This window comes from Strix uralensis, chromosome 2, assembly GCF_047716275.1.
Source record: "Strix uralensis isolate ZFMK-TIS-50842 chromosome 2, bStrUra1, whole genome shotgun sequence".
Classification (NCBI taxonomy): domain Eukaryota; kingdom Metazoa; phylum Chordata; class Aves; order Strigiformes; family Strigidae; genus Strix; species Strix uralensis.
Window position 1 is genome coordinate 76,252,292 of NC_133973.1, and position 25,197 is coordinate 76,277,488.

Consider the following 25,197-nt stretch of genomic DNA (forward strand, 5'->3'; position numbering starts at 1 on the left):
ATAGTAGGGAAGGACAATGAAGCTGGGGGCCACTTAAGTAAACTGAGCATACAGAAGTCCATGGGACAGGGCAGAATTCGTCTGAGGATGTCAAGGGAGCTGCCTGATGCCACTGTAAGATTGCTGTCTATCAACTCTGACAGGTGGCAGTCAGAGACAGATCCCAATGACTGAGAAAAGGAAAATATTAGCCCATATTCAAAAAGAACTAGAGAGAGATTCAAGAGGACTATAGTCCAGTCTGCTTCATCCCAGTCTCCAGGAAGACCATGCAACAAACCCTCCTGGAAGACATTTCCAAGCATATATGTTTGCAAACAACCAATACAAATTTGCTAAGGACCTGAACACACTAATTGTAATCTATGACTGTTCCTGTGGATAAACAGAGCACAATGGCTATAATTTGTTTTTTCTTTGATAACGTTTATCACAGTTTTTCCTATAGAGGCTTTGTAGCTCAATTATAGAGATGCAGACTAGATGAATGGATTATGAAGTGGTTAAAACACTAAGTGGATCATTAGACTCAAAAGGTAGTGAGCAGAAGTTCAAAGTCCAGGTAGCAGCCTGTAGGAGTGATGCAGGGTGAGGTCAGGGTAGGGACTGATGTCATTTAGTGTTTCCATCTGTGACCTGAACAATGGATTAAATACATTGAAATGAAATGCTGTTAAGACACCAAACTGGGGTAAGGGCAGAGCAGTTGCTCAGAGGGACTTTGACAGGCTGAAGGACTAGGCTGACAAAAACCACATAAAGTCCAACAGAATAACACCATGCAACAGCACAGGTCATGAGTTGACTGGCTAGAGAACACCTCTGCAGAAAAGGACTTGGAGGTCCTGATGGAATGTGAACAAAGACAGTGCTGTAACCTTGCAGTTGGTGCAAGCTAGCTGCATTGGCAAGATGTAGCCAGCAGATCATTCAAAGTGATTTATCCCTCTACATGGCATCATGACGTCCCATCTGCAGTACCGTGTCTGGTTGTGGAGCCACTAATAGAAAAGATCTTAACAAACTACAGTGAATCCAGAGAATGAAGATTAAAATGGTTAAGGGGCTGGAGAAGGTAGAGGCTGAGAGTACTCAGTTCAGCCTGACGGGAAAATTAGGGGTGGATCTAATGGCTGTCTTCTACTACCTAACAAGAGGGTTATAGAGAAGATTAAGCCAGAGGTGCACTGCAAAATTCCAAAAGACAGATGGCCAGTTGCAGAAAGAGAAATTCCAGTTGGATGGCTGGGGGGGATGGGGAACTGAAACTGATGGGCTGCTCAGATATGCTGTGGAACCTCCTTTCTTGGAGATTTTCATATACCAACTGGAGAACCTGAGCAAGCTGTTCAGACTTTGAATGTAGCCCAGACTGAGCAGAAGGTAGGACTAGGTAACCTTCAGAGGTGCCTTCCAAACTGAATGATGCTGAAATTCCACAGTAGCCAATACAGTCTGTGTATTGTATGGTTGGTTGGCATAACCCTGTGAAAGGGAAATTTGAGATTTTATTCTTGCCTATTTCTGAGTGCTTATACGCTTAGGGGTTTTAAAATTTATTTACAGAGTGGCATGGATTTTTTTTTTTTATGAAATAAAATTAATTTAAATTTTTCCTTAATGTGTGCAAATTTGAACAAGATAGAGAACAGGAAATGTTATTTTTACTGTGAAAGAACCTTCATACTGGACTCTCCCCTGTGACTGAGGTTGAATCACTTGACATTTAGCTCAGCTCCCTCTTTGCTTTATACCTGTGTAACAATATTTCCCTGATGTCACAGAGCTATTATAAGAATGAACATATCAATTTCTGAAGTAAACCCATGGAGCAATGACATCTTGACATCATCTATCTTTCTTTCTCACTTATTCGACATCACCTCACAGTTACCAGTGCAGTATCAGTGGCTATGAGTGGGCAAAAATCTCGTACCTTTCCAGTCTCCAGATTTCAAAGGGTGTTTGCTGAATCTAGGTCTTCTAAACCCAGTCAGGTTTCAGGATCATCTGTGGTTTGGTAAATGTAGTATTTCTTCAGATGATTGTGCCACCTATGTTGGGATACTCAACAGATCTTTAATGCCAATCACCATTAAGGAGGACACATGGGGCACCTAGTCTTCTTTGCTCATCTAACACTGAATAGTGCTTGTGTAACAGCTAATATAAGTTGTTTAGCATTCAACTGCCATTTGTACCATGGGTAGTTATTTGAGTAATTTTTGGCAGTCGCATTTCTTAGGCTGGGCCTCCATTACTGCTTCTAAATGAAAACGAGGTTTGCACAGTAGATCTGTACTGTTATTTTAAGGCTTTTTCTTACAGCTGTTATAAAAGGCAAAAACCCAGGTCAGCAGGTTTAAGTAGTGCAAATGAAACCAGATCAGTAGGAGCTGCAACATCACAATTCAACAAGACAGAGCCAAAAACTCAATATGACCATATGGAAACCGTACAACGTTGAAAGTGTTTGTTACTTTGATGCTGAGAAGGAAAAGGCAATGATTTGTAAAAGACCTTGATGGAGATGTTACATAATAAGCAGCAAAGTAAATCACTATAATGATTTTTTATATACTTTATACAAAAAGAACCCTTCCTGAAAACATTAGCATTTGAAAAGCATATTGTTTGTGGAAAATCTAAAAAATACCATCAAGTTACTTAAATATATTGTTGCTCAATAAGTTATTCTTAGGTTGGAATACAGAAAATCCAAGGAATTGACTGAACCCATACCATACATCCCAATTTATCTCTTCAATTAATATGATTACCATGTCCTGGTTTTGACCAGGATGGAGTTAATTTTCATTGGAGTATTTCATACCATGTGATGTCATGCGGGGATTCAGGTGGGCGGGCTCTCGCTCTCTCTCTCTCTCTCTTTTTATTCAACCTACGAATTCTTTTCTTTTTGTCCCTCCCTTATTTCACCAGAGGGGGGAGAGGGGGAGATGAACGGCCGGCCTGTGGCGTCTGGCTGCCGGCTCAGTTCAAACCTCCAGAACCATAACCCTCTATAAGACATGGTAAAAACCTGCCAGTTTAGGCAGCCTCTCTGGCATTCCTCATAGGTGGAGCTCTTTCATCCACAAATTTAACTGACCTTTTTTTCGCTCTGCCTTTCACAAACTACAGATACAAATGCAGTGTGTATCAGCAACATAATGCACTTCATGAATGACAACTTGATTCTTTATTTGAAATATTGGAACAAAGTACAAGTGATTATTAAAATTATGACTGACTTTAGGAGTCAGTAATACTTGACATTCCTGTGAGACTTGTTCTCAAAGAGCAGAAATAAACTCCATAGGCAAATGCCACATAAAACTTCACCCTCCATTGGTCATGGCTAATAACCTGCCCATCATACCAGAGGACAAAAGGTGGCTGTACAATAGAGCAGCCAGTCACTAGAGTTTTCCCAGGAAGCTTCACACAGCGGTACTAGACAGACTTGTGAGAAAGAGGACTAATGTTACATTACAGTAAACATTAACAAGCTGTTGGGCCTAAAGGGCCCAACCCTGAATCTATTCTACAAACACATCTCCTGTTGACTTCAGCAGGAACTCGGGGGGGACAGCCTGTGGCCCAAATAGGAGGGATAATTGGCAGAACAACTATTTAAAAGTGATCACACTTAACTACTTTACTGTAGTCTTCCTTTTCCTCTTTAGCCTTCATCACTTTGTGGTTCACAAGATATTTTTGCTGTTACCCATTAATTACAGTGCCAATCCATTTATCCATGAAACATTTGTAAACAGAGATGTCCCTTGGGATGCAAGGATTAGAGTTTCAAGTACAGTGGATTTGATGGTTGTGAGTTACGAAGAAGGAAGCAGGAAGAGGAAATCTGGAAGTGGCAGAGATCCATGTTTGTTTCTTTATTTAAACTGAACTACTTCAGTTAAACAGTGTGGAAAAAAAATCTGTAGTTGTGCTTTTCTATAGGTGGATTGATCTAAGGACAAAAACATAATGACATCCATAAGTAGAGGTAATACTCCATACCAGCTGACAGAGTCTCATTTTCTTGCTATACTGGTTGATCCAATAAAAGATGCTACCTCTACCTACAAATCTTGTCACAGGAAACTAACAGATGAGGATTAGAAGATTTTCATTAATAACCTCCAAGCCAAAAGCTCACATGTGATCTCCCAGCAGGATTGCCAGAAAGTAGAGTCAATGTACTTGGCTTCCTTTCTTCTCATCTTGCTGTCCTGGGCTAAGACATACTGATTGCTCTGGTATTATTACAGAGTCATCCTCAGTGGCTCACCAAGGATGCCTCCCTTACAGTCAGTAGCAAGAAAGATGGTCTACCCTCGTGCTATGGTTCCTAACCCTTTTTGAAGTCAGTCTCACTGTTGCCACCTCTTCTCTTTCTCTTCCACCATCTCACCTTCTCCCTACAGCTACATTTTCTCTGCAATTCTCCCTCAAACTCCAGAACCCTCCTGTCACATCCTCCCCCCAAAATTCTCTTTACCACCTCATTTCACACATGGGAACCCCAGCTCCCACTGGAAAAGCTTGGCAGCTTAGACTCTCCTCTCTGTAACTCTTCATCTCTAATGCTGGGCACCTTTGTCCCAAACGTTTGGCTGGGAGTAAGAGTACATTCCAGTTATACCAGTCATTTTTATCATAGTTCAGTCCCATACTGTGCCAGGCAGCAAAGTAAGTAACCTGCATCTGTCACAGGAAGAGATACAAACACTAGTATGTTCTGGAAGTCATCATAAAAAATGCTCAAATCTGACAATATATAAAAAACTTCTGGAGAGACTACAAATAGGAGCTAAAAAATAAAGACTGACAGCCTTTAGAGCTCTCATATTCCTCGAGAAATTGTCTGATACAGCAGAGGTAGTAAAACTCTGCCTGGACATTAGCACATTTCTTCTCTAACCTGCAAGGGACTTGAAGGTCTCTCACACTCAATTACAAACAGAAATCAGAAAATATGGGGTGTGCAAAGCATCATCTTTTTAACCTTTCCAAAACAAAGTTTTCTGATAGGCTTTCAAGGACATTGAGCTGACCACTGAAAACAGGAACACGCAGTACTGAGCGGCTAGGAGAAAAGTATTTTGTTTGCCCTTACTACAAAAACAAAAAGAAAATTTAAGCCTGCCCATGCCTCAGCCACACTGTGTCAGGCTGGTTTAGTTTTCTACCTCCAGTCACCACCAGCTGGCAGGACAAAACTCCTCTCTTGATGGCCACTATCATTTTTCCATTGTTGTTCCCTGAGGTCCAGATAACCGTCTATTTTTGGAGGAGCAAACCTCCAAGAATGTAAGGTCTTTGCAAAGGGCAGCTGGTGATATGCTGTACTCTTCTTATCCAAGACCTCTGTTCAAGCAACAAAACATTTAGCTTCCTCTTGCCTCATGTATGCAGCTGTCTGTTGAAGAATCCCTGAATCTAAATAAAAAATGGAAGGGGAAGAAAGCATAATCATTAAATCAAAGGGTAACTAATATTTTCTGTCCCTTTATTATGACAGTATATTTCCCAGGTGTGTGTGGGGGGGTGGGTCAGCTCATTTAGTGTCCTATCAAGGCTATTCAAAGGAAGGATTTACACAATAGTGAGAATAGGGAAAGATCAGATTTAACACCACAACTTTTAAATACAAATATTTATCATAGTCTTAAGTTTTAAACGATTAGTTGATCTTTTAAGACACCACTCAAAGCTGCAGTTGAAAGCTATTGGAAATATTAATTACATGACCCATAACAATAATGGATGGTAAGAATTCTGAAAGCTATTAGTGTTGTCAGCTTAGCACATAAAATTCAAGAAAACATCAAAGATACATTTCTTCTGTGTATAAAACTATTGACAAATTGAATTTTGGAATTTGTTAGGGATGCACTAAGAATCTGATGTTTTGTTTTAGCTATCTCTAAAAATGTCATTCATGCAGGTGGTAGCAGCTACTAACATGGAAATTATTAAAAAGAGAACAAGCTGCAAAACAGCTGAAATTGTCACCTCCTTGTATCTCTCTTTCAGACTGTCAGTTTAGAAGGTCTGGCTTTCATCCTGCCTTTCCTCATTGCTTTATACAATGTTATGTTCAAACTGGGGAAATTAGAAATCACCTCTAAGTCAAACAGTGTCTGAAATCTACCCACAAATTGGTTCTCTTTGTCCAACCTAAATCTCATAGCCCACAGAATAACAGTGTCATTCTTGCACAAGTGATCAAAAGTTAGGAGGAGTTCATCCAGGAAGGGGTGGTGGTAAACTACATCAGCAGCCATAATGTAGTCAAAGTGACAGGAAGACCTAGGAAAGTTCTTTTCCAGATCAATTCCCCAAGACAATTCCTTAACATGAGGCTGGTTCTTGCATTTCAGCTTTGTATTTTGAAGAACATTGTGCTGAAGGTTTCCCAGCAGTTCTGGCAAATCAGTGGCAGTCACAAGTGCACCTGTGGCAGAGAGAAAACCAACATAATCTTTGAATATACTTCAAGACATGAGTAAAATCCCATTCAAAAAATCCATTGCACAAGGAACTGATTTTACCAGGTAGCCCTCACTGAAGGGAACAGAACAATGTAAACACTTCCAATAGCTCTTAGCCATTGTGCTTAAAATAAATATTTTTGGTTCCAAATAGTTCTACTTTACAGATTGCTATCTAAATGCAGCTGGGGATGGGTGAGGAGAAATCAGCTACCTACTCCATCTTGATATCATATAGGTTAAAGTACAGTGAGCAACTAGATATTGAAGAATACCCGTTACTGACTCCAAGAAGTCAGCTTGAGATTTAAGCATGGCTTCAGGTTCTTTCCTTTTCACATAGGAAAAAGCTTTCTCAGACTACAGAAAGCTAAAATTCTGATACAATGCAGAAGTCACTGATCTGGATTACTCTTGAGGAAGAATAGGCTACCATGACAGAAAACACAACAGTGTCTGTAGCAGAAATATCAAGTTGTTGGCCAGTTGCTGAAAGAAACTGCTGAACACAAATGGAAAGAAAGTGACCTGGCATCCAAGAGCTGTTTGGTCAATGGAAGGTGATGCATTGGTCATACCTACATCTGGCTTCATCTGGTTGCCACTCACACCCTGTGAGGCCATTAGTTTTTTATTTTGGTCCCCTGTTTAACACTGTTAATGACAACATCATTTACTGGGACCTCCTTTATTGCATCAATACACTCACAGCTTTACAGAAAAAAAAATAACAGACCTCGTTTCCAAACAAGCCTTTTGGAATTTACTTTTTTTTGCTCTTGGAAGCTTTCAAACAATAGTCTTTTAGTAGACTTCCTTTAGAAGAGCTACTTCCTTTGTCATCCAGTATTTATCTGAGAGATGTTTCCAAGAGCATAAGAGCAACGGCATGTACTCACCCAGTAAACTGGCTACTATGGAGACCAACCCAGTTCCAGCTCCAATTTCAATCACATTTTTGTCAACCAAATTGTATTGTTTAGAATTAGTTTCCAAAAAATAACACAGAACAAGAGCCTGTAGGGGAGGGAATCCATGAACATACTGAACAAATAAATGAAATAAATCCCTTCACTAAATATGCATTGTCATTTAAAAGCATGCAAAAAAATTCTTGTCTGTTCAAAAATTCATGTTTGTTAAAATGAGCAATACTCACTCATTCAAGCACTCTCCCTAAAGGATCACAGCTCACTATGATCTTTGAGCTCCATAGGCTGACAAAATAAATGCCACAACATGGCTCAGTATAGGCTTGCAAAGCATTACAGCCAGAAGGAACAACTGCAATTATCTAATCTGTCATGCTGCATAACATGAGCTATAAAATTCCAGTCAGCAATTCCTGCTTATAACTGCATCTACTTCTGGTTGAGTTAAAACGAGTCCTTCACAAAGACATCTTGATATAAGGACTGTTTGAGAGAGAAAATTCACAACAACCCTTGTTAAGCCCTTCCAATAGTTAATTATTCCTAACAATAATTAATTACCATCAAGATTCAAAAAGTACCAATAGATTTACCCCTTCTCTTAATTTTCAGTTTCTGTGTGCTTACCTTGTTAAGTTTAGCAAACTTTTATAGCAAACAAAGCCACAAAGAGCCCTCAACAACTGTATATATGCATTTATAAACTGTGATTAAGAAGCTTCTTCATCTTTTCTGCCCTGTCTCATCCTGACCAGTGAGTTTTAGTTCACTGTTGAAATAGAAATTGCTAATTTTATTTCTCTGGCAAAGATAGTTTCCAGCTTGTCTCCCGCATTTTTTCCCAGACTTCGATAATTATATAGTCTCCATTGACAAATACAGATGATGGTTGTCACATCTTCCTGCAATACAGATGACCACTTGGAAAGGCAATTATTAGTGGCTTAGTCTGGCACAGCAAAATTATGCTCTTATTTTTGCTTTTAACCAATTAAGAAGTAGAAGGAAAGGAAGAGAAAGACTGTTGACCCAATGTTGACATACCAGAAATCTAAACAAAGTTTTTTTCTTTCTACTTCTTATTTCAGAGCAAAAAGGGCAGGGTTTTTTCATGCAAACTTACATATATCTCATAATCAACAAAGCTTTGATGTACAATTAAGTCTGTGAGCACCAGGACTAATTAAAGCCAGGTTCCTAAAGATTGTGTCTGATGTTTGACTGACACTTAAAAACACATTACAGTAAGATTTTCTTAGTTCCATATATTCCTATAATTTCTTCCCTCAGAGTTTTGACATACTCTGTTGTATAAACTGGCTGGCAGTATCAAAATTTCTGTGGATTACATTAGGGAAACTTTGAAATCTGGTTTCCTTTCCACAAAACGTGCAGAAACTTTATTTTCCTTAAAGTTTCTGCCCTCTCAACAAATTTGGCTGACGTTTTTCAGAAGAGTTCAAATACTGCTGGATGGAATAGGAAGGGAGAGCATGAAGAGACACAGACAGAAGGGTTGCCTTCATTCCACCGCAAAACTGGCTAAAATCCTTCCAGAATAAAGATATACTTTTCAGTACAGTCCATGATTTTGTGAGAATAATTGGCAGCCAGCCAAATTTTCCTTGAAGACATGCACTGAGGCTACAAAGAGATACAGTATAAATAACTTGTCCAGGTCTGCTAAGACAAGGAAAATTTTTTGGAGTTCAAAAGAGTAGAGTACACTAACTCTCCTCCGCTGAACTATGGCTGTACTTCTTAAAAATAGTATGATACTAGGAGGTTGATACCGTTGGGACAGAAATGGAGTCTCCTGGGTTTTAGTCCTCTCCCTCCTGGAGATGGTTCTGTTTCAGGGATGTTCTCTGAATGCTACAAGTGTCAATGGTGCATCATGGCACCTCCCTGACCACAGTGGTTCCCTTCACTCTTAATTATTTCAGAACAGTCGGCTGCACTGCACAGATTCAAAACCTTGAAGAAGGCTTTTTGTATGATGGGCATGTTGATGGTTCTTATACCAAGAGCCAAGGACAGTGGTTCTCTCTGACTAGATTTCTGGCTGTTTAAGAAACTGAAAGCTCCAGGTGAACCTTTTCCCATGTCTGTATATTTACAAGGTAAATTTATTTCAACCTACATGAGTAGCTTCTATGAGTGCTAATACCTCGGTGAGCTCATACCACGGCTACTTCTGCAACCTGGATCTGCCTGCTATACAGCTGTCTGTATTTATAAACTGTACAGAAATGTAATCATTATGACTGCCATATTTCCTTCAAAATATGCTTGTAATGGGTCAATAGGATCAAAAGTTACTGGTAGGTGAGGAAGGGACACAAGATCATACATCTTGTGTCATGAGGCACAAGCAAGAAGTACCATTTAAGCTTTGAGAACTGGGAATCTATATGAAATTAGACTACATCCAGGTTTGGGATTTGCGGAACAGAGACAGAAGAGCACAGAATGTTTTCCTTGGCTTTACAGGATGCAACAAAATGTATTTATCATGCAAAACAAATTAAAAGTTCTAGAAGACTCCAAAACTAAAAAAAATAACAATACTGCATAAATATTGTACCGATGGCCAGACGACTGCCCCATAACAATCAGTGGCTTCTGTAATTCTTATCTCATGGCCAGCAAAGTGAAAGCCTTCCCAGGCCTTATGAGTTATAAGAGCAGGGAAAAAACGCCTTCTCATGATTTCTGCAACTATCTGTTCATCTTCTTTTTCCCCTGGAAGCAAAAGTAGAAAAGGTCAAACAGGCTGAGTGAACTCATAATGAAACTACCACTTTATATTGAAAAGCTGATTTAGAAGCAAGAATGTGAATTACATCTGTGAGTAAAAATACATTTCATCATTAATGGTTAGCATGATACACAGGAAGTCTCCTGAATTTTAACTGAAGTTTTCAGTTTATGACCAAGTAATTTCTTTCCTGTTTTGCTGAAGAAGCCAAGTTCATAAAAAGTAAAGAAGAGGAATGTTACCGTATATTGCTTTCCATTTCAGCAATCCAAAAAAATTTTTAACTTCTTTTTCTTTCAAAAACAGCTGTTCTAGTATAGACACTCACTGTCTTATGCACCTGGATTTTTTATTATTTTCCATATCCTTTCACTGTTCATTTTCCCCACATTATGGGTTTTTTTGACAGTAAACAAAAGGAGTCACAGTATCACTTATAAGTCTGTCACAAAACTTGTGAAACAGATCCTAGCAACACAAATTGTGACAGAGAGAGCAAAAGCACTGGTGTTGTCAGGAAAGCTTATCCACCCACCCCCACAGAGCCCTGTCAGAGGGATTCTTTCCAGTTGGCTTGATATCCTGAATGCCATCCCTGTTGCTAAGCAAAGGATATTTATGATAGCTAACCTAATCCCAGATAACTCTTCTAACAGGAGAGGATTCACTCTTTTTTAGCTGAATACCAAGCCAGTTTCAGTTTTGTCATCATCACACAAAGATGCACCACAATGTTACAAAAAAAATATGTAAGTGAAGTTGTCCAGACCATTTTCTTAGCAAAGTCTAAAATCATTCCAACTTTTCATAGGAAATTTGCTTTCACAGCCAACTATGATCTCTTGGCAAATTAGCTAAAGCAAAACATGTTTACAAGGTACACCTCCTAGAAAGCAAACCAGAGATTTAGATAACTGGGTTACCATCTTGTCCAAAGCAGAGTTTCTATATCAAGCCTACAGTTACCATCAAAATCACAGATATCAATATCAGGATCTGAACAGAAGCTGCAGGCCCAATGGCTATTAAAAATGAAAACATTTATGTTTTAATCAGCATAAAACACATTGGTCTACTGAAGATTCTTCACAGTTTCTTCCCCCTCAAATCACTGCAGTCACAGGACATGATGGCCTCAAGTGTTGTGATTTGCTCTGCCATGTGCCTCAGTATTTTTATTGCCATAACCTATTGACAAAATCTCTGTCCCTTCCTTGCCATAGAAGGACCAAGGAACAAAATCAGGGGTGAACAAAGAGAGAGAAAATATCAAACAAAAATACATCAGAAAGATGCTCAGGTTCATTAGTCAGTGCTTTAAGCTTGTAACTCAACTTACTCTGAGCATCAGAGGAAATTAGAGAATAGCAACAAACAAGGAAGAAAAAGCTAAAACATTCATGTTCAATCTTAGTATGTTGACACTAAGACATAGTCTGAAAGTTAAACAAATAAACAAAACCCAGCAACAAAAAACAGCTAACCAACCCATGGTACTCCAAGAATTTACTGGGGGGGGGAACCCTAATCATGGTATACAGCAAAATTAAAAATAATGTAGCACATACACTACTGGAAAAAATATAAACAGTATAATTCTATAAAGGTAACTTAAATAAAATAGTCAACATTGAAACTATGATATTTTAAGATGTTAGGAAATGAGTGGTATGTGGCAGTCCATTAAATCTTCTGCAAGCCTCTAATGTTAAGTGGAGATAAAACACATGCGTCATTGTGCCTGCAAGCAGGGAACTGTGCACAAACATGAATTAAGTGCCAGAGAAATGCTGCTCCAGGGCAAAATTAATCTTTTCTTATGAAAGAATTAATATGAAGCTGTCTTATTATACATATTGTAAGTGCATTTAAGATATCCTGTTTCCAGACATACCAGATATAGCCTGCTTTTAATCTTCTCTGATTGCTTAGAGCAGTCTGATCTTGTTCTGTGATCAGTGCTAGCTGTGGAAGTAAAAAGCTGTTCCTTCTATTACCTCCCAATTACAACCATTTTTCTTGATTCTTCCTTCCTTGACATTTGTTTTGGATTTAATTTTGTCAAAAAGCTGTAACTTATTAAGTTTTACCTTATAAAGCTTCTGTCAGAAGATCTGTAAAACTTTAGCAGTATTAAAGCTACCCCTCTAGTGCTCAATAAACATTTCTCACCTATTCCCTACATTATCAGCAATCTTTCTACTTAAGGCTTGCATAGCACCTATGCTAACAGAGTTTGTAGGCCACTGTTCCCTACCTGAGCTAAATTGTCCACACACTGGAAAGAAGAATCCCAAATCTGCTGATTAATAACAGCACTTAGATCTTTGGCCATTTTATCCCTTCGGTAATTCCACAGGTGGATTATCTGGAGAAGTTTACATAATTTTTATATTTTTGTCTTCCCCTTAAGATCTTACTATTGTGGAGAATCAAAAAGAGTGTATGTTTCATCAGAGGCATCACGTGGTAGACAGACTTGAAAACCCTAATGAGAAATTTTATCAGGACCAGGATGCTAATGATTTTGACGAAGAGTACTGACAAAACAAGGAGTGCAGACTTTTAGTCAGATTTTCTTACTTACACAGGTTCCCCTTCATACTGCAAAAGTCACTCTTCTATTTTCTGCTTTATCTCTTTCAGAATAACTAAACTTCTTGGGGGACAAAGGAAAGAAGTTAAATTTTCTGTAACTGCCTTCAGAGCAGTTAGAACAGAAAAATAACAAAGTAGGGGTAAATCTTTCAAGCAACAAGAAAATTGTTAGCAGAGTAAGCAAAAACCAAGCAAGAGCAAGTCTTTTAAATACTTGCAAACACTGAGAAAGTTCTGCTGGTACTTTGATCAAAGTAGTTTCTTGATAACAGCTGCAAAAAGCTGATTAGGAAGTTATTCACCTGGAACTGTTTATCTCTGTGTTAGTCCATATTCTCTTGTTCAAGAAGAAAAAATCTTGGAATTATAACTCAATTAATCACTGCTTCTTGTGAACAGGGAAGAGCTTGTGGGGGAAGTAAAGGTTGGAGGCCGTCTAGGGTGCAGTGATCATGAGATGATTGAGTTTTCGATCCTTGGAGAAACAAAGAGAGGGGTTAGTAAAACTGCCACCTTAGACTTCCGGAGGGCAAACTTTGACCTGTTCAAAAGACTGATTAACAAAATCCCTTGGGAGGCTGCCCTGAAGGAAATGGGAGTCCAGGAAGGCTGGACATACTTCAAGAGAGAAGTCTTAAAGGCACAGGAGCAGGTTGTTCCCATCTGCCAAAAAACAAGCAGGCAGGGAAGGAGACTGGCCTGGCTAAACAGGGACCTTTGGCTGGATCTCAAGAACAAAAGGAGAATCTATGACCTTTGGAAGAGGGGCCAGGTCTCTCATGAAGACTATGAAGACGTAGTGAATCTATGCAGGGTGAACATTAGGAGAGCCAAAGCGCAGCTAGAGCTCAACTTGGCTACAGCTGTTAAGGATAACAAAAAATGTTTCTATAAATTCGTTAACAGCAAAAGGAGGATTAGGGAAAATCTCCCTCCTTTATTGGATCCAGAGGGAAACATGGTAACTAAGGATGAGGAAAAGGCTGAGGTGCTCAACGCCTACTTTGCCTCAGTCTTTAGCAGTGGAACTGGCTGTTCCCTGGACACCCAGCCTCATGAGCTGGGAGATGGGGAGGGGAAGCAGAATGAGGTCAGCACAATTAAAGAGGAAGTGGTCAGAAACCTGCTACACCACTTGGATGCACACAAGTCTGTGGGACCGGATGGGTTACACCCAAGGGTGCTGAGGGAGTTGGCAGATGTGCTCACCAAGCCGCTGTCCATGATTTACCTGAAGTCATGGCTAACTGGGGAGGTCCCATTGGACTGGAGGGTAGCAAATGTGACACCCATCTACAAGAGAGGCAGGAAGGAGGATCCAGGAAATTATAGACCTGTCAGTCTGACCTCGGTGCCAGGGAAGGTCATGGAGCAGGTCATCTCGAGTGCCATTAAAAGTCATATAATGGACAACCAGGGGATCAGGCCTAGTCAGCATGGGTTTATGAAAGGCAGGTCCTGCCTGACAAACCTGATCTCCTTCTATGACAGGATGACCCAACTATTGGATGAGGGAAACGCTGTGGATGTTATCTACCTGGATTTTTTAAAAGCATTCAACACAGTTCCCCATGGGATTCTCATAGAAAAACTGGCTGCCCATGGCCTGGATGAGCAAACGGTCTGCTGGGTCAAGCACTGGCTGGATGGATGGTCCCAGAGAGTGGTGGTCAATGGAGCTAAATCCAGCTGGAGGCCGGTCACAAGTGGTGTTCCTCAGGGCTTGGTGTTGGGACCATTTCCGTTTAACATCTTTATTGATGATCTTGACAAGGACATAGAGTGTATCATCAGTAAATTCGCAGATGACACCAAGTTAAGCATGAGTGTCAATCTGCATGAGGATAGGGAGGGTCTACAGAGAGACTTGTATAGATTGGATCGGTGGGCCAACGTTAACGGGATGAGCTTCAACAAGGCCAAGTGCCAGGTCATGCACTTGGGCCACAACAACCCCATGCATGGCTACAGGCTTGGGGAGGTGTGGCTGGAGAGCTGTCTGGAAGAGGAGGATCTGGGGGTTCTAATTGACAAGCAGCTGAACATGAGCCCAAGTGGCCAAGAAAGCCAACGGCATCCTGGCTTGTATTAGAAATAGTGCGACCAGCAGAAGTAGGGAGGTGATAGTCCCCCTGTACTCTGCACTGGTGAGGCCACACCTGGAGTATTGTGTTCAGTTTCAGGCACCTCAATACGAGAGAGATATCGAGGTGCTGGAACGAGTGCAGAGGAGGGCAACGAAGATGGTGAAGGTCCTGGAGAACAGATCCTATGAGGAGAGATTAAAGGAGCTGGGACTGTTCAGTTTGAGGAGGAGAAGGCTAAGGGGAGACCTCATCACTCTCTACAACTACCTCAAAGGACATGGTAGAGAGGTTAGTGCTGGTCTCTTCTCACAGGTGATTAGTGACAGAACAAGAGGGAATGGCCTTAAACTCCAACAGGGGAGGTTTAGACTGGACATTAGGAAAAAAATTTTTCACAGAAAGAGGGGTTAGACAGGGAACAGGCTGCCCAGGGAGGTGGTGGAGTCACCATCCCTGGATGTGTTTAAGGGTCATTTGGATGAGATGTTGCAGGATATGGTGTAGGGGACAACTTTGTAGAATAGGGCTGATGGTTGGACTCGATGATCCCAAGGGTCTTTTCCAACCTGAATGATCCTGTGATTCTATGAATGGATTTTAATGACATTTAAAGACAACCGATCTGACTCATCAGTAGAATTGGGTCAGACAATAGAAGAGGAGACCTGACAGACCTGGCTCTCAATTCTTGTAAGAATGGAAGTGCATAATAGGCATTTCCAGCAATACTACTTGAGTACTTGACTAAACTGTCAGAACTTAAAGGTCTACTAAGACTGCTTCGTCCCTTCTTCATTTGTCTGGATATGACCAGGTAGGTTTGCCCTCACCCCTCTTCTGTGATTTGGAGAGGCATGGAAGTGGTATATACATAGAATGGCTTTCTTCAGCCTATTCATCTCTTTGCACAGGCATGTATACATAGAAACCACTGGAGTTTCAGATGCTAGAACTGTATTTACATTAAGATCAAACAGTCTGACCCTGTTCAGGTAACATATAGAAATAGACATAATTTTTGTTGGTGAAACAGATAGTGATCCTTTGGTCTTGAACTTGTATTCACAAAGAAGTTTCTGTCTACAGATGCCTCAAATTCTTCTTGATACAGAGTTTTAATATCTTCAAATTTCTTAAGACTTTCTGCCTAATAGGTTAATTTGTTACTGCGTTCTTTGAAATATTGCAGGTCAAGTATTGTTTATGATAAATGTCTAACACCTTTGGAGCATGTTCTTTGAACTCCTCTGATTTTAAGTCAATAACAGAGCTGAGGGAGAAAAGTTGTATACTGCTGACACATCTTGCACTATATCAACCACATCATTAAGAGAACAGCATAAATACCATTCTCAAAGGCAAAGCAATCATCATTATTACAACTGAAATGTGAACATAGTTTTCCAAAGAGACATACTAAATCATGTGGAAGACTGCAGTTGTGAAGTCAGTGGCAGGTTAGTTAGAGAATGCATGTCAAGCTGCAAAATCTTGTGTAGGGAACCAGAGGATTTTGCTGACACATTCAAATGTCAGATGAAATGTTTTGTATTAGGACAAAACCTAAAGAAAGAAAAGGACATGAGTTCTGCTGAGACAGAATAGGTAGAAATAGTACCTGTTTACAAATGTGCTATATGATCAGCTGTTTTCTTTACACCAATTGTCATAAAATCATGCTTGGGAGTATACAGCTCCATCAGGAAACAGTAAACTCATAATTCAGTTGGGTATCTTTCATCAATTAATAGCATATGTTAAATCTCTTACTGCATAACTAATGATACTGCCTACATTAATGCATTCTCTACTGAATAAAAAGGGAATAGAAACAGGCACTGTTAAACAGCACTTAAAATGCAGGAAAAACAGCAAAGACAAGAGGGCTAAATTAAAATTATATTTTTTAAAAAAAAAAGATACCACTGTCTAGATACCTGAATTAAAATGAGACTAAAAAAGAAAGTGAAATGACCTTTCCACACAAAAGCTGTGAAGAATATACTAGCAGTCAATATCTCCATTTTCAGACTCATTCACAAATAGCACACAGAGTAACATCCTTCGAGTACTTCGCTAATGGCTTAGGACAGCGTTAATTCAGAAACAGTCATTTCACCCAATGATTCATGAAAACAACCTACAGTGGAAAAAATACAGATTAGTCTCAAGTGCTGGCTTGACCCTGTTTAATCTCTTGAGGTCAAATGGTGTCACATCTTATGGTGATAAGGAAATAAGATCCAACCATCTTCTGCTTCTCTTCTGCTTTGATGGATCTTCTCCAACTGGCAAAAAGAATGAAATCCAAGCCTTCAGCATGAACTTGACCTGACAAAGTTCAGCCCTACAGCAACATATTCTCCCTTCTTCAGAAGCAGTATACTCTCACCTCTAGAGTTTAGATTTAAAATTTACCATTTAGACTTGTACTTACAAATATTTTAAGAACCATGTATCAACAGTTGTGAAGACACACATGGTTCCTCTAAGACTTCTCAGCAACTGCCTCTGAGTCTGATGAACACAATAGGACTACCTGTGCTGACATTACTGATAGAGTAATTCATGAGAGAAAGTCCCAAGAATTCACAATAGCCAGGAATCTTCAGATCTCCCCACTCTGGGCACAGAACCGGGGTCATTCAAAGCAAAGATTCAAGATGTAATTTTTATATATACAATATATATAAAATATGTCATATACATCACATATATACATATATATATATATATATATAAAATAGCTATCTATATATCCCAACATCAAGAAGATACCTGCAGAAAGATCAGTAAAGGAACAGATCTGCAACCAGTTCTGTAACTGTAAGAGATGACTGGAGAAGAATTACATTACTACACTGATAGGAAACAACAGAAGGTAGCCCTATGAACCCATCCAGGTTCTTCCAATGGCTCAGAATTTTACCCCAAATCCACATGAGGTCCCAATTCTAAGGGACTCTGGAGTCTCACAATTTTTACTGAGCTACTGACATCTCAGGAGCAGACCCCTGGTCTGGCAAGCATTACAGATGGCTCCATGGAAACATAAACAATCCCGAATCACAGAATAGTCCCCAAACTGCAGGTGGCATCACTTAAGTATATTTATTTCATTATATATACTTATTTTTATTTCATTCTATTCCATTACAGCCTACAGACCCTTAAAGGAAGGGGTTAGGAGTGAAATCTTATCATGCCCTTGACTTTTCAGAAGTCAAGATGTAACCTACACCTTTCTAAGTACTGTTCCAGTACTTATCTAAACTTCACAGTGAATTTTTCCTTACTTCATCCCTACCTACTAAAAGGCAAATGATCATGTAATCGAGCATAGGTATTCAAGTACATGAATTACAAGCTCAACCTGCTGAAGTGACGGCAATGACAAGGTATATTATATTGATTAATCTGAGATACTACGTCAGGGTAATATAATGCTTGAAATTTTATACTTTGAAATGCAGAAATACAAAACTGCTGCCCACAGGCAGCCTTTTCTCAGCCAAGAGACAAGGTGCACTTAGCTCAGAGCATGAGGAGACAAGAATAGGAGAGGGGTATGCTCACAGTATCCAGTCTTTGTATTTACCCAGGCTTGAGAGGCACATTTTCAATTTGAAATTCACATCACTGATATCCCAGCCCCATCCAAGTCACCAGTCATCCAAAACAATTAGAAGGCTGAAAAATAGAAGTACTGTAGTCAGATTATCTCACGAACACATAATGAATTCAAACGTGTCAGGTACTTCCCTTGTTACTTCCTCATGTTTGTCTGTCATTGAAAACATCTACAGGTCTAGGCTCAGCAGCTATTTAATCTCTAAAGATAACTAAATGATTTGACTATAAAAGCAGACTGTTTTCTTAAATTAGAAGGTCTAATGTACGTTATAAAAGGCCAACAGCTAATTTCCTGATGGATAGGAAGGCTCTGGATGAGTAATTTAGACACTGTAAGCCATCTTTTACCTTGCCGGGTCAAGAGGGCTTTGTGACATTGAAAGCTCTTACTTCCTTGTAACAACATGCCAGAACACACCAGGTGCCACAGCCAGCGGAACAGAAGGAACTCAATAAAATGCCTGCCAATTTTCCCTACCAATAATTCTGGATTTCTAAAATATTCCTTTGAGGAAAGGACGTGAAAGTAACCTAACAACCAATCCATGCAAACATACCATCTTTCTTGTGTGGTAGTTGAGAAATATTTAATTTATTGTTGAAATGCAGCTACTACAAAGGGGAAAGATGTGAAAACAGAAAAGACGGGCACATGGCTGAGAGGGGAGAATATGTTACAGAATTCTCTACAGAGTTAACGCACACTTTGATTATCTGAGTGTTGCCTCCAGTTTCTGTTCTATCCATACATAAGAAGTTTCCATTTATGTTTAGCAATGTCTTCAGCAAAAGCAGGTCTACTTGATGGGAGGAGAGAAAAGGAACAGAGAAGAATTAATTCATCAAATTAGTACACCTGATTTTTACTATGATATTGGAATGCTGCCACTTTCAAACAAAAGAGCTCAGACATTCAGAGAAGATGTATTTTTAGACTGTTCTGATTTGCTGTGAAGGTGCAGTTTAGCTCTAGTCACTCCTTAATTGTTTTATACTCATGTCTTATTCCACACTACCTCTTTTAGTCTTTCTGTGGAGACAGTTTGTTGCCTAGGAGGAGTAGAATTTGAGTTCTGATATTTCAGGTCAATCCTGCAGTGAAGAAAACATACGTAGGTAAATAATGGTGTGACTTCCATGAGTTTGGGGATTTCTTTTTAATGTTTTTGAGATGAGAATTAATGGAATAGGTTGTTTGGTTGTCTTTTTTTTTTTTTTTTTTTTTTTTAAGATAGAAGCATAATTCAAAGCTAAGAGACAAAAAAGAGGAAGATGAAAGAAGGGAAGGCAGGTGGTAGGAAGATATAGCAAAAGTGCCATTTATATATGGTATAAATAGGCTCATTTTTTAACCAGCACTGTTAATTATAAAGTCTGCTATATAAAGAATGGTTCATCAATTTAAGCACTCATAAAATGGGAGGAACTGGGTGCTGGACCTTCCTCAGAAGGCTTCAAATTTGCAACTCGCTCACCCAAGGAGTGTGTTCCAAGCCACCCCACAGAAGCAGGTGCTTCCCCTCCCCTCCATCACCACCAGAGGAGGGCTATCAGAAAACCAGGATTGCAAGAATCATGTTACAAGGACAACAACCAAGGAAAAGGCCAGCTATGAATTGGGCATTCCGTTGTGAAGAAGCAGACTTGGGCTCCATGCTCTGGTCCCAGGCTGGTTTTCACATTTTATAGCAAAGTCTCTGAAGTCAATGGAAAAGTGTCAGTGGGGAAGGATGTGAGAAAGGTAAGAAGTGTCTTTAGAAGTAACCCAGGAAATAGGAATGAGACACTAAGTCACTCCCTCTTCCCAGCTGAATATCTTAACTTCTAAGTTACAGGGTCAAGCTGCTTTACACTTGCCTCCATTCCAACTATGTCCCATCTAAGGCATCTTTCTGGACTCCACCTAGAGACCTGAAATGATGGCACGAATTGCTATCAATTAGGACATCTGTCAAGCAGGGTAAGTAAGGAGGAGTGTGTCCCTTCTAAAATGCTGGCAGATATGTGAAGGCTACCAGGTCAGCATTTTCTCAGGATATTTATGGATTAAAAACTGAGCCCTGGCCAAGTGAAGTGAGATAATGGAGTGTCAAGGACAAGTACAGTTTGCAAACTTACTCTCCTCCTTTTGTCTCAGAGATAAAATTATTCTGGTGTGAGTTTAAATAATGCAACTGTGGTAAAGTAATTTAGTCTCAAGAAATCAAGACAGGAGTGGAAGAATCTGATCTTAGAAAAGTTTAGCCAAGGAGAGTTAAAGCTAGTGATCAAGAGAAATCATGAGAGGAAAGAAAAGATGCAGGTGTGATGGAGAACTGATTGGATAGAGGCACCAGAGGAAAGATGAGGATGGATGAGGACCTACCTGTGAGCTGAGAACCAGGAGTAATGGGAATCATGAACAAGAACAAAGAGTTTTAACCTGGAGAACTTGTGACAAGCCAATTAAGAAGGAAAGGGGAAGGCACGAAATATAAAGAGCTCAGACTGGAACTTGCAGAGAAACTGAACTGGAGGAAGAACCTTCAGAAACAGAGATTGAGACTGGGTAGGTGGAGTCAAATGAAATGAGAATGGAGAAGGTGGTAGAGGAAAAGGATGAGAACAAGGAAGGCACAGGCTCAGGGTGACTGAGCAGATAAGTCTCCATGCAGCATATTCAGCACTCTTCCACCTGGCATGGAATTTAATATGCCTGGTGTCAGATGAAACTGTAAAGATAATCCATTTTCCATTCATGTCTCCTCATCCTCTTAAACTAGTGTTTCTAGACATGGAAGAGAGCTACCTGCTATTGCTGTCAACACAGTTACTCTGTTAGCTAAGTGGAATATATTTCTGCATTTCATCTAAAGATTCTGCCCTACCAACTAATTTTCAATACATTGACCTAATGTCCCAGAACTCAATTTATTTTCATAGTTCAAAATCTTAAAAAATTACATGCAGACTCACTCCTCCCCACCCTGAATCCTGCATGAAGAGAGCATCAATAGTAGAGAGCCAAGCTTGCAGAAGCATAGAAATGCCTGCGCAACTTTACCTCAGTCCTCAGGTACTACAGAATACATAATAACAGTCATCAATATTTCAGTCTTTAGCAGCTCTATCTTTAATATTTATACTTCTAGCTCTTTCTTCCCCCAACAATCATGCTTCATAGGATCAACTTGAGCTCTTTGTTCAAGTTAGAATTACACAATAAGAAAGGGAATTGCATTAAAGAAAATCTCCAGATAAAAGCACTTGAACAGTGTTTTGTGGAACAGAATCTATGCCAATCTCTATCAGCCATCTTCTTGTGCAATGTCCGCTTTCCAGAGAAGGTCATCAATTTGGGGTACTTTAAAAAAAGCATTCAAAAGCAAAATAACAAACATTAGCTTCATTAATCAAATAATTAGTTTTCAGTATTGAAGTCAGGTCCAGAGCTCCACCTTGCCTCACTGAACAGGTAGCAAAGCAAAACCAGACACTGAGCTCTCTTGAAAAAGCAGAAGCCCAAAAGTCTGGCTTTACATGCACCAAGACTCAGCTGAGATTTTAAACAAAAATATTATGAAAAATAAAATAATTTTTTTAAAAAACCCTCCTTTCACATTCAGCTGTAGAATGTAACTAGACCACATCCCAAAACAACACTCGCACTTGCCCTAAAACCTTGTTTACTCCTGGTGACCCCTAAAAGGAGACTGCTCATGATGCTTTAGGATCTTGAAAGATGTGCAGCCATGAACTTGCTTAAGAGAAAAAGCTGCCAACAGCCCCTGAAGGTATTTGAAGATTAGATTTGAGGCTGCCTAGACAGAAACCAAGCTTGTAATGACCAATTCTCCCTAATTGACACCCCGCTAACAAACGTCTCCTGAATAGCTTGATCGTAATCACGGCTTCATTCCCTGGAACCAGTCGCAGGCAAGATGCCAGGCACTGGTAGGAAACGGCCGGGACCAGAGTATGCGGGCATAGCAGATACTTACTGCATAGGTAGAATACTACAACAGTGCTATCTGTTGTATTTTCTGTACAAGTGCCATAAACACAGAAAAAAAAAAATGAATGAGAAGATAGCTCATTGTCAGCAAGACACTTTGTTCCTTATAGTTAACAATATTCCTAAGTGCAATAAGAAAATGTAGTGAAGTAAGAAACATTTTACCTTCTTTTCTTTCCAATTCTCTTATCAGTTCATTTTGTAGATTATTATGTTGTGATGATGTCAAATCCATACTGTGCCACAAAATCTGGGACAGAGAAACACAAGCATGCCTGAATAAAGGCTTTAATTCTTTTTCCCCACATAACCTTCACAAAAAAAAAAATTTTTACATGTATTATGCTATAATTTACTTCTATTGATAATAAAGACATGTAGACACATAAATATCAGTATTCAAAGCATAAAGAAACCAGAAGCAGCAAACTAGTTCAACTGTTCTACTCTCAAAGAGGTGAAAAAGCAAGTAGATTTTTTTTAAAAAAAAAAAAAAAAAGAGCTTTGATAAACATTTAAAACTATTTTATGAAATTTTAAAATTAGAATCAATTCAAATCAGGGTTGGTAGACTTACAAACAATTGAAAGGTAGCAACAAAAGTCTGAATGAGAAAAAATGCACTAAAAGGGTCTAATCTTGTTTGAATTAATTGGCTTGGAAGGGAAGGAAACAACCTATTAATAAAAGTTGCACATGAGAATAAGTGGGAAGCAGGAGCTAACATGCAGAACAGAATGAGTATGTGCCTATAAAAAAAGACACAGAACATGCAGACTTGGGAGAAAAAATTAATAGGGAAAGTATGACAGAGTAAAATACAATTTTCTGCTGTCTGCAGACAACCAACAGTCTCCAATTCTTGGTATTTTACATTCAGGAAAACACTGAGTTCACAGAAAAAAAAAAAAATCAGTGCTCTGATAATTTTTAAAGCTCTTATGCTGTCATACGGAAATCTCACTGATTTTTGCAGAAATGGTTGAAGGCAGAATACAGTTAATCTACAGACATCTAAAAACCCAATAGGGATGCAATTAAACAATGCAATGGGTGAAGGAGTACCTCTATCTAGTTAAAAAAAAAAAAAAAGAGTGAAAACATACACTGAATACCAAGAAAAATTCCTCACAGTGCAAAGCCTTAGGCAGGTTTTCCTCTCAAGGCTTCAGACAAAGGAGGACAGCATAGAACAGGCCTGTCTTCCTAGAAAGGATGCACCATACTTTCTTGACTTCACACTACAAAAGGCATACAGGTTTAATGTTTAACCTTATCATCATGATGCCAGCAGCCATTAACCTATCTGAAGGTGAAAAATAACTCTGGGGGCTTCTACACACCACTGTAACTTGTAGAACAAAACTACTGCTATTATATTTATGTCTATCTATGAACTTAGCAATAGTAACATCATTACAGGGGTACAGAAAACAGGTTCAACAGGATTCAAAGTCTTTGTATGCATCTTCAGAATAACAAGTAGTATTAGAAACTACTGGGATATTAAGTAGTAAATGTTAACACACATCTATCAGCTTGTCATCTACCTCGGAAGCCTAAAAAAGACCTTTTTTTTTTCCTCATTAGAATAAAAATAACAGGTTAATAATCAGTCCCTTTGCATTCTGAAGGACAATGTTGCACTATAAAATCACCCATAAAGGGAAAACCTTTGTACTTTGTGGTCCTCTACTTTTTTTTTTTTTTCCTTCTAAAAATATCCTTTGAGGTACACTGAACCACATAACAACCTGTCTGACATATAGAAATTCAGGAGTACTACAAGCAACTAAAGAGTGCAGAACAGCTCGGTTGCTGAGTTATGCTGTTTAAAGTAAATGATACAAAGCAGTTTAAAGACACAGGCAAGTGAAATACCACTGGCATCTGCTGCATTTCAGTCAACCTTACCTGAATCTCCTGTGGCTTTCCGAAGATGGTACTCAAACAGAAAAGTCCCTATCTGCCCGGTTGTTTCCCTGGCAGGCAGAAGTGCACTCCAAGGCATGTGTCACACACTGCCTACACCTCCACACACCAGCAGCAATAATAAATCCTGACAGCTGCGGCACAAGCACAAAGTGGGCACCACACACACCGCGTCCCTTGCGTCAGGGAGCTGGTTTCGTAACAGCAGCAGGCACCCGGTCAAGGGAGCTCCAACCAGCAAAGCAACCAACTTCGGAGTACTTTTTTACAAAAATGAGATAGCGGTGTAGCGTTAGTAACCACTCACTGTTCCTAAAAAGTAACCAAAGAGCTAAATATCATTCTTCAGAGTCAAAGGGGTCTTCCAAGCACCAAGGGCAATTTACAAAGGGGCGGGGGTGCATTTGTGGCAGGGGTATATAAATGCGCGCTCATGTTGGAATGCGGAACTCTAACAAGGCACACAACCCCCAAAATCCTAGCACACTTTACCCCATAAGACAGCTGTCAATGTGCATAAATATACACATACCACTCCTCTTTTGTACATACAAGTGGCACATTCACTGAATGGATCACAACCACTTACTGTCATGGGAACAAATACTTTAAGTATCTTTAAGACTTCCCTTATTTAGCCTATAATCAATTCAAGACAGGAACTGCCTCTTACTTTACACAGTTTTTAGCAAAATTAGACTTCAACCTCAATTTGGGTTTCTAGGTGCCATTGAAAAAGAGTAAATTATTGTACAAG

The 25,197-nt window shown here is 39.5% G+C and overlaps 1 protein-coding gene across 6 annotated transcripts; it reads right to left on the reverse strand.

The window, feature by feature from the left end:
* Positions 1-3,183: 3,183 nt before the first annotated feature.
* LOC141939482 (protein-lysine methyltransferase METTL21E-like) lies at positions 3,184-24,600 on the reverse strand. Of its 6 annotated transcripts, none has more exons than XM_074859311.1 (6): positions 24,423-24,600; positions 22,674-22,758; positions 18,480-18,571; positions 10,023-10,180; positions 7,403-7,520; positions 3,184-6,466 (listed from the first exon to the last, which is right to left on the reverse strand). In XM_074859311.1, exons 3-6 carry the CDS (start codon positions 18,496-18,498, stop codon positions 6,042-6,044), a joined length of 720 nt encoding a protein of 239 aa, XP_074715412.1. In that variant the 5' UTR covers positions 18,499-18,571; positions 22,674-22,758; positions 24,423-24,600; the 3' UTR covers positions 3,184-6,041. The 6 variants fall into 6 exon arrangements, with proteins under 6 accessions (XP_074715412.1, XP_074715414.1, XP_074715410.1 ...); XM_074859313.1 differs by lacking the exon at positions 18,480-18,571 and adding an exon at positions 13,097-13,269 and having other exon boundaries at positions 24,423-24,599; XM_074859309.1 differs by lacking the exon at positions 18,480-18,571 and adding an exon at positions 23,641-23,749 and having other exon boundaries at positions 24,423-24,599.
* Between the last annotated feature and the right edge of the window lie 597 nt (positions 24,601-25,197).